This window comes from Hippocampus zosterae, chromosome 16 (assembly GCF_025434085.1).
Source record: "Hippocampus zosterae strain Florida chromosome 16, ASM2543408v3, whole genome shotgun sequence".
Classification (NCBI taxonomy): Eukaryota; Metazoa; Chordata; class Actinopteri; order Syngnathiformes; family Syngnathidae; genus Hippocampus; species Hippocampus zosterae.
This window is the reverse complement of record NC_067466.1, coordinates 8,855,984-8,871,155: the sequence shown is the minus strand read 5'-3', so window position 1 is coordinate 8,871,155 and position 15,172 is coordinate 8,855,984. Positions and strand designations below refer to the sequence as shown.

General features: G+C 47.0%; 1 protein-coding gene across 1 annotated transcript in view; it reads left to right on the top strand.

Annotated features, from left to right (window-relative positions):
• Positions 1 to 15,080, top strand: part of fam222ba (family with sequence similarity 222 member Ba) — a 30,302-nt gene extending 15,222 nt beyond the window's left edge. The window contains exons 2-3 of the mRNA XM_052047846.1: positions 6,092 to 6,219; positions 12,405 to 15,080. Of these exons, the coding sequence (XP_051903806.1) occupies positions 6,138 to 6,219; positions 12,405 to 14,101 (1,779 nt within the window). The 5' untranslated portion in view covers positions 6,092 to 6,137 and the 3' untranslated portion in view covers positions 14,102 to 15,080. The remainder of the gene's footprint in view (positions 1 to 6,091; positions 6,220 to 12,404) is intronic.
• The last annotated feature ends 92 nt before the right edge of the window (positions 15,081 to 15,172 follow it).

The following is a 15,172-nucleotide window of genomic DNA, read 5'->3' as shown; positions in this document are numbered from 1 at the left end:
TTATCAATTAATAAACATTTCTTTGACTCTGCGAGTATGTACCAAATGTGCCGCGGATGAGACTGCTATATTGCGAATGTGTTGTCACCCGCTCGATTTTTCCAGATGGTAATCAACAAATTCTAGTTTTGCTACATTGCCTGTCTTATCATTACCGGTTTTCCACCAAGTGACCAATTACAAAAGAGAGCAACAGGAATTTTTTGGCTGAAACACATTTTGGCATGCATGGAATGTATGTACGTTTTTAGTTAAAGCTGTTCACAATATCACGCAACAGTATCTAAGTTTTCACTTTTTGGCATTCCAAATTGACATACCCATGTGCTGTAATTTTATAGGTAGGTTAGTGTTAGGATTTTTTGTTACTTTTGCAATATTTCTAACGCCGATAGCACTCACACTTGACCCAAACCAACCACACTATCACTGCGGTCACACTCTTGTTCGCTTTGTGTGGGGCCCACCCTGAAATACCCCTTGTGGGGTGGTTTTTGGTGGAATGGGGTGAAAGTAATCTTTCTCAGCTGCTCAGTATAGTGTTGAAGTCAATCATCGTCGAGCGGTACGAAGGCCACAACCCCGCAGTCCATTTGGGCTGCGTCGTAATCGCACGTCAACACTGGACACTTTGCAGGCATAAGCATGTGCGCGTGTTTTTGCAGATAACTATTTCATTGTTTACATCCAAACGAGACACCCCTTTCAGATGTTTGTTCGTTCAGGCTACAGATGGAATTTCTGTTTCGTCAGTCGTAACATGATCCTCAGTGTGATGGCTGTAGTGTTTAGCCAGGTTTATCCTAACCCGGAATGTTTTTTCTTTTTTTGTTTTTTCTGACCGATACCTGTATGAGTACTCACTCTTAACTACTCACAAATACGGATACCAAGTAGCGATACCACTAATACTTCTGATGCATAAAGTTTCAATCAACTTAGTCCTTTACGAATACCCGATATCCTGAAATAAGGCAGGATCGGCCCAGTACTGATGCCTGGTATCAATACTGTTTTTGCACAGCCTCATTTCAGATGTTAGACAGTTTTTGAACCGAGTAAAACAGTCAAGTCAAGTACAACTTTATTGTCAAATAAAGAAGTCTAGGGTGGCTATCCTTTTCTTCATGGTCACAATTTTGTCTGCCTCCTAAAGTGGATCATATCTGAGAGGAGAGTGAGTGTTCAATGAGCTCCCAGCTGCAATCTGAACGGATTGGTAGACAAATAACTCAACTGGGAGCCCTCACTTTGGGTCTACACCCAAATTTCTGCAGGTGTGTCAAACTCATTGGCCTTTTTTTTTTGTTGGCGGTCAGGATTCAGGACACCAAGCATGAAGCCCTGCTCACAAGTTGAGTCTGATCACCTGACCTTGGCCGGACTATGCATGGCTGAGCACATTTTCTTCCACCTTGTACATTTTTAGAACACTTTAGGAAGCCAAGCCGGTTTTAAGTGGCTACTCGTGAGGCGGGGCCTGTATAGAAGAGAGCCCCCCTCAGCTGGCTCACCTCACGCTGCCATCGAGGTAGTTCGGTTAATGGTCTGAAAATGTCCCTGGCCTTGATAGAAAAGCCCGGGCCAAGCCCCTCAGTGCCGCACTCTCTTCCAATCCACTCCTTTAGCCACCACGACTCTCATTTGTTCCGTTTTGGCGCGTGATCAATACTGCCCATGAGTTGGGGGGACGGGGGGGAAGGGGTGTCACAGGATGTAATGGCATCATAGAAGACATTGCGGACTCCATATCAGATGGGATGGGTATCATTAAGATTTTAACGATACTACTAATGATACTGCTTATCGGTCCAGTATTTTAACTTTATTCTTATCTGTGCCTTTTTTTTTGTTTTGAAAAACACCAGAACAAAAATATTAGGCTGAATACTGCTTTATTTATATATATAATCTGTATATATCTCTATATGGCTTGGCAAGATTTTTTTTCAAATTCAGAAAACGTGTCCTAGCATCACACTACTGGGGCCATCTCCTATAAATTATTTTCAAAAAACGTTGTTTGCAATAGCCTGACGGAGGTCATGGCAATATTTTCATTTCTTGTCAACATACTCAAGTGCCGCCGCTCTTTTGCCTTTTGAAAGAATGCTTGAGCATTCACGAGAGAGGAAAAAAAAAAAAGAAAACCTCTATCCTGCTCCCTTTTCTTCCCTTCCTATTCACCCTGCCGGCTGGCAAGAAAAGTACTGTCATTTCTCTTTCTGCCCTAAGAGAATCAACACACTGTAGTTGCATTGAAGTTCTGTTTATTTATTTTTTTCTTGGCTCTATTTCAGACCTATAACCTGGGGGTAAACATGCAATTAAAATAACATCAGCCTGCTTTCAGCAACACACTCCTCTTCCGCAGCAGCAGCAGTAGTAGTTAGCACCAAGCACCGAACAACATGGTGACATGGTTCTCCTAATTGCTTTTGCTTTTAATTGACATAAAAAGCTGTAAATATTGCACCAATGATAAGTTCATCGTCATTTTGTTGTTTTTATCTATTTATAATAGCTGTATGTCGACTTAAAATGAGCTTCTGTGGCTTTTCATTATTTATAAATGCTGGGTGGATTTCATCTGTAATGATTATCAAAGTTGGTTCTCTAAATATTTCCCACATCATCTCTTTTATAAACTTCCGCCTTGTTCTTTAAACAGTATTGCTAAAATAAGGCAAAATGTAGGTCAGCTTTTATGGGAACAATTTGACACAACACGCGACATCCCTCGCACTAGCCGTGCTTCGCTTTTAGTGTTATTGAAAATGCAAGCCTCAGTTCTTCGCCCAATTTTTGTGTTTTTGTAAGTAGCCTGTGGCAACTTGCCGAGTCACCCCTCCTCTCCAAACAAACAAACAAACAAAAAAACTCAGGGAACCCTGTGTCGACTGTCTGTGTAGGGCTGATAGCGTGCGATGCCTGGCTAAACTCCACCAAAGCGATGCCTGCATCACAGGCCCGCTCTGTTGGCTCGGACCCGATGATGAAACTACAAATGAAAATCTATTTCCACAAAAGGCAGAGCGAGTGGTGTCCCAGCATCACAAAGGCTACTAAGCCCCCCCGCACCCCCACCCCCCTCTTCCCTCACCCCTTGTTTGTCTGGAGGAGATGATGGCTGGAGGTTTCAGACCAGACAGAACCCCCTGCCTGGTTGGTCATAGGGCAATCCAGAACAAGAAGAAGCCTGCAGCCAAGTCAGTCAAATGCTGACTACCACCTGCAGAGTGGTGCCAGAGACAGCTCAGTCCCTGTCTGGGTCGTCTGTGTCATAGTGTTCGGAACAGCCATCACTCGAACCTGGTAAAGTTCAATATCACTCGTGATTTATTTCTTTATTTATTTGATTTTTTTAAAAAAATATTTTTATTTATGTAGTTGAAAAAAGGCCGGCGGCCCGGTAGTCCAGTGGTTAGCACGTCGGCTTCACAGTGCAGAGGTACCGGGTTCGATTCCAGCTCCGGCCTCCCTGTGTGGAGTTTGCATGTTCTCCCCGGGCCTGCGTGGGTTTTCTCCGGGTGCTCCGGTTTCCTCCCACATTCCAAAAATATGCATGGCAGGCTGATTGAACATTCTAAATTGTCCCTAGGTGTGAGTGTGAGCGTGGATGGTTGTTCGTCTATGTGTGCCCTGCGATTGGCTGGCAACCGATTCAGGGTGTCCCCCGCCTACTGCCCGGAGACGGCTGGGATGGGCTCCAGCACCCCCCGCGACCCTAGTGAGGATCAAGCGGTACGGAAGATGAATGAATGAATGAATGAATGAATGAAAAAAGGCCATCGAGTGTCAGTCGCCCGGTTCACCTCTCTGTGACACTCCATTTTACATCTTCTGGATATGACCATGAAATAATAAACCCTTATTGTATTCCTTTAAAAAAATATATATTATTTTTTATTTTATTTTATTTTATTTTTTGCGGGTATCAATGCAGTTATACGGTAGCGCAAACCGCTGTCCTTTTCATCGGTCCATTCCACACAAAAGAGACTTCCAGTGAAATCAACAATCGATTTCCATTCGCCACTAATGTGTAACAAGTAAGAAGAAAATGCTGTATGTCCTCCATCGTTGTTGTAATTGTTGTTTTTTATTTATTTTGCTCTGTTCCACCTGATAAGAATTCATGCTATCTTTGTAACACCATCTTATCCTTGACAAGCTCCAGTGAAATGAAAACGGTTCCAAATCGTACCGTGGCGAGCCGTTAGAGGACAGCTTGGTGAAAACGTGACATCAAGTTAGATCCACACGTGAACGTACGAGTTTCTGCGACGGTGGTGTCGATACTGACGGCTGGCTTTCCCCTCCCTCCTTGCTCTGCGCTCTAAGGCGGAGTGTCAGCTGGGGCATTACCATAGGCTGACCTTTGCCGCCGCACTCCACACTGCAGTGTTTTCTGACATTCAGGGGCGCTGTGGGGGAGACAGGAAGAGGGTGGACCGATGGCCCGGTGGCTGTTTTTCGCCTGTAGTGGGTTGGCGTCTGCATGTCCTTTTAACAGACACGGCGCTGGCTGAGCCCGGCATTTTATTTCTCGCGGCATCAATCAAATGCATTTGTCACCGTTTTCGGTTTTGAAAAGCCCGAGCGAAGGCGATGCTGTATTTGATGTGTGGTTTTCTTCCAACATGGGCACCGCTTGTTGCCAGTTATCTTGATGTGAAATCCTGGCACCCTGATAAATGAAAGCTGGAAATCCTGCCGACTGACATCAAGGCGCCGCGTACCTAAAACCTCCTTCCAAGGCTGTGGAAGAAAGAAAAACATATCAAACCAATTAAAGTTAATGCATGGTGACACAGTAAATCGAGAGCAGGGATTGCTGCCATATGGTGGTCCAGGCTGTAAATCAGAAAGCCAGGCAAGGGAGGAGTGAGAGGCTCAGCGACCAGAAAGGGCGCATGCAGCATCAAACAAAATTATCCTATCTATTGTAAGACTGGCACTTTACACCCACCAATCTAATCTTTTTTTTCTCTTCCCCATACACTGTGGCCCTGCAGCCCCCCAAGGTGCAACGCTCGCAGGTATCTGTGTAGAAACGGCAGCTTCATTAAGGCTTGTGTTTTTTTTTCTCCTCTCGCCAGGAGGATTTAAATGAGATGTCGCCCTGACCTTTTTGAGCTACTGCTTTTTAAAGCAAGATCAGCCCTCCCCAAACCTGCCACCTGCCCTTTCTATCTTTCCACCTCTCTCTGTCTCACTTTGTCACCCTTCCCTATACTTCCCTCCTTTCCCCGCAGGGGGGGGGGGGGGGAGGGGGTGAATGACACCTTTAAGCCATCACAGGCATGCCAAGGTTGTTTTGTGGGTAATTGCATCCCTCATAGACTCTGTTTGTCTGCACACACTTGCCACACTCCGCCGATACCGCGCAGTAAAAGGAGAGAGGGCACCAACTCTTTCGACTTAATTTGCTCCCTGACTGTTCTTTAGTGCTGATTAAGCAAGCATCTGTGTTGTTTGCAATCCAGCAGTAAGCCAAGTGGAGCATAGCTAATGCTTTCTCCCTCTGTTTTACATCAGGGTTATTGCACAGAGTGGCAGCCATTTATTGAAGCCGAAGCCTCATTTCTTTCTTTTCACTCCACCCGGGTACGGCTCCCCCTGTCTATTGTCGCAGAAACTTAACGCCTCCCTGGCTCGGTGAGAGCGCGGTATCGATAAGAGACGAGCTTGTCAACACCGGGCCACTTGAGTGTGTCCTTTTAAAATGTAGAGGACTCATCAGCTTGCTCTGCTGCGGGCTTGTAGGGGACTAAGAGGTAAAGTGCAGGTAGCAGTGTCCTACAAGCAGACTAACATGTAGGGCGAAGATGTGTGTGGGGGTGGTTGGGGGATTCTATTTAAACCCGCTTTCCCTCAGGCTCATTTGACTTCTGAGGTTTGATGTTTAATTCAAGTTGTGAACAGCATCAAATGTCACCTTACCTGACGCTCCAGGTGCGAATCAGTGTGTAATTCAACAGACTTCCTAAGGTGTCTGCCTGTGGGGATGCGTTCTTTTAATCAGCGCTGCTTCTGTATTGCTAAGCAACCTAACCAACCCCCTCTTTTTTTTTCTTGCTCTCCGCAGTGTGAGGAGAAGTGCGTGCCCCATGTTGCATTAGTGTCTGTGTGAAATGCTGGCCTGTCTGCCAGGGCCAGGTGACCTCCCCCTCCAGCTTCTCCCCCACACGCAGATGAACACTGGACTTCAGAAATGTAAGTAGTGATGAACCACGAGCACCATCCCACACACAGCAAACCAATCTGTGCCATTCGTGCCAGCATGCCTCCTCAGCCTGGTTCATGTTTTGAGCGAAGGAAAAAAAAATATCACCACGGGCTTCTAGGACCGCAAATTTTAGTTGACCATGAAGGCTAAGAATTCGCATTGCTTAAGATTGCACTCGGTCTTGACGAGCGTCCGGATTTAGGAAGAGAATACGCTCAAGTACACCAGCCACGAGTCTTTTGATATTAAACCGATATTAGGGATTCAGAATGAACAGCAATGAGTATTTACAGGGGGGTGGAAAAGTAGCTTTCATTTTAAACATGTTTTGACAGTAATTTGATATGTGGTGTAATTTAAAGCCGACATACTGAGGATGGCCAAACATCGATTTTTTTTTTTCAAAATAGATACATGGTTTGCTTGTATGCCCATTAGAATTTAGCAAGTAGTATTAATTTTGTGAAAAGGCATGCGTGTCGGACTTTTCCTGAATGCATTCTGTCAAAATAACACCTGTGTTTTCATGGCCGCCGCCGAAGCTTTCTTAAGCCCAATCATAAATGGACTGTCGTAGCGCACCATGCTTTTCCAAATCACTCACATAAATCAGTCACTTGTCAGACATGGATTACAGCTCACGCCGTACGCCGTTCAATCCTAAAAAGTACCTCTCCTCCTTACCCCCACCCCCTTCAGTGAAAACTCAGCGTGACCCATTTCTATGGTGCCTTTTTTTGTGCAAAAAGCTCCAGCTCATCAGGACTGTAATTTCAGAATCCCAGTAATCAGCCAACCCCCTGGGAGATCAGCAAGCATGAGGGAGTCTGCTAAGTGCCAGCGTCTGTTTCCTCACTCGGGCAGGCTTGTGACCATGGTTGCCGCCATCAGTAGGACTGTTTCCATGCTCCAAGACACGTCTGAACTCACAGGGCAAAAATGAAGTTCTGTTTGTTTGTTTTTTTTTCTCCTGTCCAAATCTCTGATCCCTTTTGGTGACGGATCACAGGTTGGACTAGGGTACGAATGGGGAATCAGTTGCCATGTGTTTTGATACCATTGCAGACTAATCGGCTTCCTGTCTGTGTTCTCTGTACAGTTTACTCAGAAAAAAATGGAACAGGGCTTTGACATTCCTGGCAACGTCTCCATGAAAAGAGACATGCTTTGCCACACTGTTAGTCGTCACTTGAAAGCAAATGAATGAGCTCCTGTTTTTGTTTTTTTTCCAATTGAGGACTGTGTACTATAGTCCCACGGAGGCCTGATCTCTCTCCGTAACGCTTTCCTTCAATTTTCACCAAAAGCTCCAAGACCACCAGGCTCGCCACGCTCAGCCACTGCGGAGTCCATGCATAAGAGAAGTCGTTTAAAAGTTACGAGCTAGCAGGTTGCTGTCAGCGGCATGGCCAGAGCAGCTGCTCTACTTATCATTGCGGAGTGCCTGTTCGCAGATGATGGCTGTAAAAGGCAAAGGCTGTCCGAGGAGTCTATCATGTGCCCAGAGATCCAAAGGGGTCACTATGCAAAGGGCTCATCCTGCAGGCAGGATGTCTCAAATACCAGGAAATGGCCCTTGGTCCTCCATTCTTCCAAGCAGAACAAACACAGAACCCGGTAGGGGCCGCTGGGTAGATTTTTTATTGTATTTGATGTATTTATTTTTTTATTTTTTTTGCATCTCACAGAGATCAAAAGCAGTCATCTGTCTCCAGCTCCTTATGATATTTTCCTTTTTGAATGCCTTACTCTGTGGACCTGTCAGCATGACATGCTGTGTTCAGCTGCTTTTGAAGGAGGTGACTACATGCGGCAGACTGAATTCACCGGTCTAATTTAACACCGAAGCTTCAGACTCAATTTCCTCCTCCCGAGTGGGAATTTGCAATTCACAGCAGCGTGAGTGCCCCGGCCCCCCGCCGCTTAAACCATGTTCAATAAAAACAGTGGTTTGAATAAAAGAAGCCCTAATTAGAGCCTGCTGACTGTGCACTTGTGTGCCAACAGCGGGGTAATTAACACGTGGCCAAACTGGGCCCTTTCCCCTGCTCTCCATTGGAAAAGGTGCTTCGTCGAAGATCTCGGATGATGCGCCTGTTGCGACCAGCAGCCGGCAGCAAACTTCACTCATATCCTCGTTAACCCTCCCTTGATACTTAAAGCCCTTAATCTAGGTTTGAGGTGAAGGGTGAAATGCTAAGAAGCAACACTGCCGAGCCCAAATCAACAGCTTTTTTAATTCGGTATACAAAGTGGTGTATGATTGTCATCACGTAGCTCAAGAATACAACTTAGCGTCGTACTTACTGTTTCTCATCTTGCGCACTAACGAAGTACAAAATGAAATGTAGTCTTATGTCGCTTCTTGTAAGACCGACACCAGGCCTGCCTTGACAAATAAAAGTATGCAACTTACGTTGTGACGTATTTAGCCTACCCTATTGTTCAAAACGGGCGGCCCAGTAGTCCAGTGGTTAGCACGTCGGCTTCACAGTTAACCCTCCCTTGATACTTAAAGCCCTTAATCTAGGTTTGAGGTGAAGGGTGAAATGCTAAGAAGCAACACTGCCGAGCCCAAATCAACAGCTTTTTTAATTCGGTATACAAAGTGGTGTATGATTGTCATCACGTAGCTCAAGAATACAACTTAGCGTCGTACTTACTGTTTCTCATCTTGCGCACTAACGAAGTACAAAATGAAATGTAGTCTTATGTCGCTTCTTGTAAGACCGACACCAGGCCTGCCTTGACAAATAAAAGTATGCAACTTACGTTGTGACGTATTTAGCCTACCCTATTGTTCAAAACGGGCGGCCCAGTAGTCCAGTGGTTAGCACGTCGGCTTCACAGTGCGGAGGTACCGGGTTCGATTCCAGCTCCGGCCTCCCTGTGTGGAGTTTGCATGTTCTCCCCGGGTCTGCGTGGGTTTTCTCCGGGTGCTCCGGTTTCCTCCCACATTCCAAAAATATGCATGGCAGGCTGATTGAACACTCTAAATTGTCCCTAGGTGTGAGTGTGAGCGTGGATGGTTGTTCGTCTATGTGTGCCCTGCGATTGGCTGGCAACCGATTCAGGGTGTCCCCCGCCTACTGCCCGGAGACGGCTGGGATGGGCTCCAGCACCCCCCCGCGACCCTAGTGAGGATCAAGCGGTACGGAAGATGAATGAATGAATGAATGAATATTGTTCAAAACGTTTGTAACAGCTCTCTGTCTGTTGTACACCACTGGTAACGACAACATAATCATTTGCATTGATTAATATAAAAGAATAGAAATTGGTTTTAAGACGAATTTTAATAAAGGAGAGCAAGGGGACTTCTCCAGCATGTCTTTGACTTTGGACTTGGCTGTCTTGTTTTCTTTGGCCTTGGCAAGATGAGACTCCTTCACTGAAGGCTCTGAAGTCTGGCCTCCGGGTCATACTCGAAGATCCGTGACTCATCACCCGTGACGACTGTCCCTGGCAAGTCATTATCACTCACGCTGCTATTTGCTTGATGGTCTGACACAGAGGATACGTATGTAAAAGCCAGTGGGAGGAAACGGTATGCAGAGACCTTAGGTCACACGTCGTACTCAAGGGCGATTGTCGAGAAACATCTCAGGTTGGAAAATATATTTCGAGACACCAGTGCTTGAAATCTTCTTTCACTTTATTTTAAGCAACAAAAATATAAAAAGATTGTCACAACAGTGGCAGCATTGAGGCATACAGTTTGCTTTTTCACGAGTCTAAGTTGGGTTTTATTGCCGAGTCCGGTATGTTCTGTATGTCGGCACTGAATAATGTGAGTACCATTTCGCCTTTCTGCAGTCAGCTTTGATGTCACAAAGGCCATTTATCATTAGCAGCAGTTGACAAGTCAGGTCCATCCTCGCCACGTGTCGGCTTCTGTCTTGTGTTTGCTGACGCTGGCATTTATTCAGTGACACGCGTTAGGCCTATGTCATGGTGGGTGTCAAATCCTAGCCGCTTGGCCCAGACCCTGGCAGTAACGAGGCTGCCGTCAGCAGGCTCGACACTTAACTCATTCACTCCCAAAGACGTTTTTAAACGTCTTTTCAGACTTGGTCCAGGATTGGCTGGTACTGAATGAGTTAAGACACAGCAGCCCGCGTCCCACCGCCCCCATGTGCAGAGGCCCATGTACACTCTTCCCTATTGTTTTCCACACCCGAATAAAAGGGGGAATTAATTAGCCGGACGGTGCAGAGGGTTCCGAGCTCCGGAGTTCAGCCCCGTGCCTCAGCCCTCCAGCCGACTCGGCTCACGTTGAGAGTGAGTGGAACAGCCAAGAGCATATGAAAGAACGAGTTGCTGCCAGCAACTGAGACATTTCACCTTGCTGCTCCATCAACTTGGTGTAAACTGCCTACTCTATCTGCTTCACTTTAACCGAATGGGCAAGTCGAATCGTAATAAACGTCAAGTCAGTTCAGTTCAATTTGCCGTGGCACAGTTCAGAACGATTCAATCCTGGTCTTAACACTTACCCTAATTTTCCACTGCAGAGTGTGCCAAGATGATGTGACCGGGCATCATTCCAGCGTGATGAATTGCCGCGTCCACATGGAGATTTTTTTTTTGTCTGTTTGAAGATCTCTGGGTAACTGTTTACATGTGACGTGATCTCTTCTGATCTGCTGGCTACATGCGCCACGACATGAATCAGAACAGCAGCGTGGCACGCAGATCGTCGTAAACATGATATGATTTATAAAGATTGAGTTCAGTCATCTATTTAGCCGAGTAGTTGTGATTGTTTTTCCACTTAATTAAAGCAATAGCTTGATTAAAACAACAACAAAAAGTTACAATTATGGTATTGGCCCGAATATAAGACGGTCCTGATTATAAGGCGACCCCCTCTTTTTCAAGACTCCAGTTTGAAAAAAGACTTTTTGAACACCAAATTAATTTTTATACCGAAAATTTATACTGTAATTAGTACATCTGAAAACAAATGATTATAACTATATTTGAGAGAAAAAGCATGTTATTTTACCTCATTTAAATCTTAATATCTGAACATTTAAATATGTAAGCTAAAGTGCTATCACATTCGAAAATGAATGGCTTCTGGTTTTTGAAATGTAAATCATAACCTCATAACTTCTCCTTAACCTGGCCAATCTTTGCCCCACTTTTCTCCAGATTGTCGCTATGTTTCTCCATTTTCTGTTATCTCTCCTATTATTTTCTTCTCTTCTTTCTTACCGCTATTTTTTATTTTTCTTCTTCCTTATAATGTTATTTTTATTCTTCGTGACAGGGGTTGACTTTGGCCTGGGGTGTCAAGTCTAGCATTCTCGTCAATGATATATGGCGCCATCTAGCGTCGTGAATGGGTATAATGTCTTATTTCAATGCAAAAAACACCATCTTATATTCGGGCCAATACGGTACTTTAAAACAAGATCTTACCATTGCAAAAAAGCTCAGGTAGGCCCCATGTAAACCTGACGATTGACTGGCCAGGTTGATGTTGAAATTGATGCGATTCATCAAAAAAAAAACCAAGTCTCGCTTGTGTCATTTTGTTTCCTCCACTTTGACATTGAAAACAGTCTGCTCAGGGCTCCAACATGTTAGCAAACATCTACATTATCATTTATTTGGTGAATCCATTTAAAATGGGCTCATGGGTGAGCCGCCTTCTCACGCCGTCACGTACAAACACCATCTTGCTCACACTGTCACTTTCAGAGGTTAAATTTAGCCCGGATGCTTAGCAGGTGTAATAAATGTCTGCTCGCTGGAGCCAGCAAAGTCTCCCCGCAGATCAGAGCCTGTGTCTGATTACTCGTCTGCTGTCATGTCGCGCTCGTCGCGTTGTTTATCTTTTTCTCCGATGCAGCCACGGGGGAAGCGTCATTGCCACATAGCCACTTTTTACCTCAGCCCCAATGAGGTTAATTTTTCACCCGCATCTTTTGCTTTGTTTGTTCAACACACGGGTATGGATGACACCAAAAGTACCAAGGCGGTTCTCATTATAAGGGGATGTCCTTTAAGATGTGGGATGGGCATTATGTGATTGAACACGATGGATTTGTCGTTGTGGCTCGTGACCCATCATCAGATTGTGATCTTTTCCACCAAAGAATTCTACTTACAGTGTTTCCAGTCAATAATATTTTCCCCCCCTCTTATTTTTTTTCCGTTATAGGGGACACCACACAAAGGATGAGATCCACTCCTTTCCCAACCCCTGCAGAATTGGATGCCTATGCTAAAAAAGTTGCCAACAACCCCCTCACCATCAAAATCTTCCCCAACAGCGTCAAGGTCCCGCAGCGGAATCACGTCCGGCGTACCGTCAACGGACTGGACACATCGGGCCAGCGCTATAGTCCTTACCCTTCCTCTCAGGCCAGCGCCAAGACTGGCCTCCTGGCCATTGTCAAGGTGCCCGCCGTTAAGGGCATCCTCAAAGATTCCGCCGGCGGCCGAGCGCGCCTGCACCCCGAAGTCATCATGAACCACCTGAGAGGCCCTTACCAAGTGACTTCGACCAGCACTTTAAACCACCGCCACCCGACTCTGCCCAACCTTCCCCAACCTCAGCAGAGCTTAGCCCTGCAACCCCACGACGCACCTCAGACTCTACAGATGCCACTGACTCAGCAGCAGAGCCTCAGACGTGCTCTCGCTGTGGCCCAGCACTCTCAGGGCGCACCTAGACTGCAGACTGTCTCTCAGCACCAAGCCCTCGGCCACCCGCAGGTCCCCTCCGCCGTCCTCCTTCAGCAGCAGCAGCAGCAGCAGCACCTTCTGCAGCAGCCGCCCGGCCCGCAGGGGAGCAGAGAGCTGCCGGATGGCGACGCACCACCTAACGTGACCGTCTCTACCTCAACCATTCCACTCCCGATGGCCATGGGACTGCACCAGGGCCACCAGCCAGACCTGAGCACCATCGTGCACCAGATCAACCAGTTCTGCCAAGCCCGGGCCCAAGGTGCCGGATCAGCCTCCATGTGCGAGGGCCAGATCGCCAACCCCAGCCCCATCAGTCGCAACCTGCTCGTCAGCGCTTGCTCCAGGGTGTCCATGCACAACAACTCCGCTGCTGCCGCTGCCGCCGCCGGCTTCCACCCGCACAACTGCATCCACGGCCCTCAAGAGAAAATCATCATCCAGGCGGGAGCCCACCCTTTACCCAGCATGACCATGAACCACTTGCCTTCCAACCACACGGATCTCAAGCAGCAACAGCACCCTCAACAGCATCTGCACCCGAAAGCCAATCAGCAGCTGCAAGCGAACACACCGCAACAGAAGATGCGCTCTTGGAATCCGCATCAGTTGACCCACGTGCCCCATATTCCCAATGGCTGCAAGCAGCCTACCAGAGAAGCCACCTTCCACTTGAAGGGACTGGCCTACCCCGCAGAGATGTGCGTGGGGCAGCCGTACATGCTGAAGCCCCCTATGGAGAGGCCCACCCCGTCCCCGCCCGTCAACCACAATGGCATGACGGGCCCCGTGGCGCACTACCCCAACGGTCACTACTTCCAGTCTCACATTTGGAACAGCAGCATCCTTCCCACACCCAACAGTGACAGCTCCGGGTCTCAGGACGTAGCCATGCCATTCCACGGGGCGGGCCCGGGGGGCTGCACCGCACTTGAATGTGGGCCCCCGGGGGCTCCCCATTACAGGCTACCGGCGAGCTCCTCCACCTCCTCTGCCCAGACTAATCTGATGCAAACCACAGATTACATGGGTGGGGACTTCCAGACGCCCTACTTCCGCGATCAGAATCTCGGGTTAATGGGCAAGATGCACAGGCCCCCTGTGAGCAGGGTGGGGCCGGAGGTCGGGGATGGGAGAAGCGCTCTCATCCAGCATCCAGGGTACAGATAAGCTATGGCCTTGTCTCCGCAAGTTATCAGACCCCCCCCCCCCCTCCATCACCCCTTTTGTTTAGTCTTAAGAAAACACATGATAACTTGACAATACTGCTAATCTTAAAGAGGGTAAACGAATATATTTAATTCATGAAGAACAGTACTTTTCTTTTTTTGATCAGTCTTGCAAGTGATCAATTGTTTTTTTTTCCTCTCTCTTTGTTTTGGGGTTTGTGAATGCTTCTACCTGGACCATTTAGGAATCATGTTACCGATTTTTTTCCCCCCCCCGCACTTCTGCTGTGTGTCATTCCTGCTTTTTGCTCCACTGTACATGCGTGTGCCTGGGTCTCGACAGATCCTGTGTTAGTTCCACTTGACGCGTATTGCAAGGGTTTCTCAAGTGCAAATAATTCCTCGCCGGAAAAAAAAAGCGGCAACACCTATTGTCGGATGTGCCGCGAGAAAATCTGACTCCGACCTGTCAAGTAGACAAGGGAAATACTTTTTCCGTGCGTAATAATCTTGTTTGAAACAGCAGCCGGAAACGTGTGTGTGTGTGTGTGTGTGTGTGTAAGTACGCAGAGCTTTTACTATTTTCAGATGTCGATATTTATTTGTGTAATAGGACTATTGAAACTTGATTCCTTCCCGTCGCGTACAGACGAACGCAATCGGCTTGTTTGTAACAAAGCAAGGACCCCCGCAGGGAGAGTTTGCGTTGCCATGGCGATGGGCTCTGTCCTGCTACAAATGCTGCAATGAATTCAGGTGTTTTTCAAAAGCCCTGCCGCCGGGCCGGGAAGGCCTCGGCTGCGAGGTTGGGAAAAGTTTCGAGCCGAAAGGTCATAAGCGCTAAAAGACGGCCCGAGTCAAACGAAGACGGCGCTCGGCAAAAATGAGAGCACTCCTTACAGATTGGGTAGAAAACACAACACAGTATTCACATTCCTCCTACTATGTGTGGATGGAGTACACTGGACAACCCCCCCCCCTGCCACCCCCCCCCCAAATAAATCGAAAATAATTTAAAAACAACTGACATCATCACGATTCAGAAGACAGTTGGAGTTTAAAAAAACGCTCC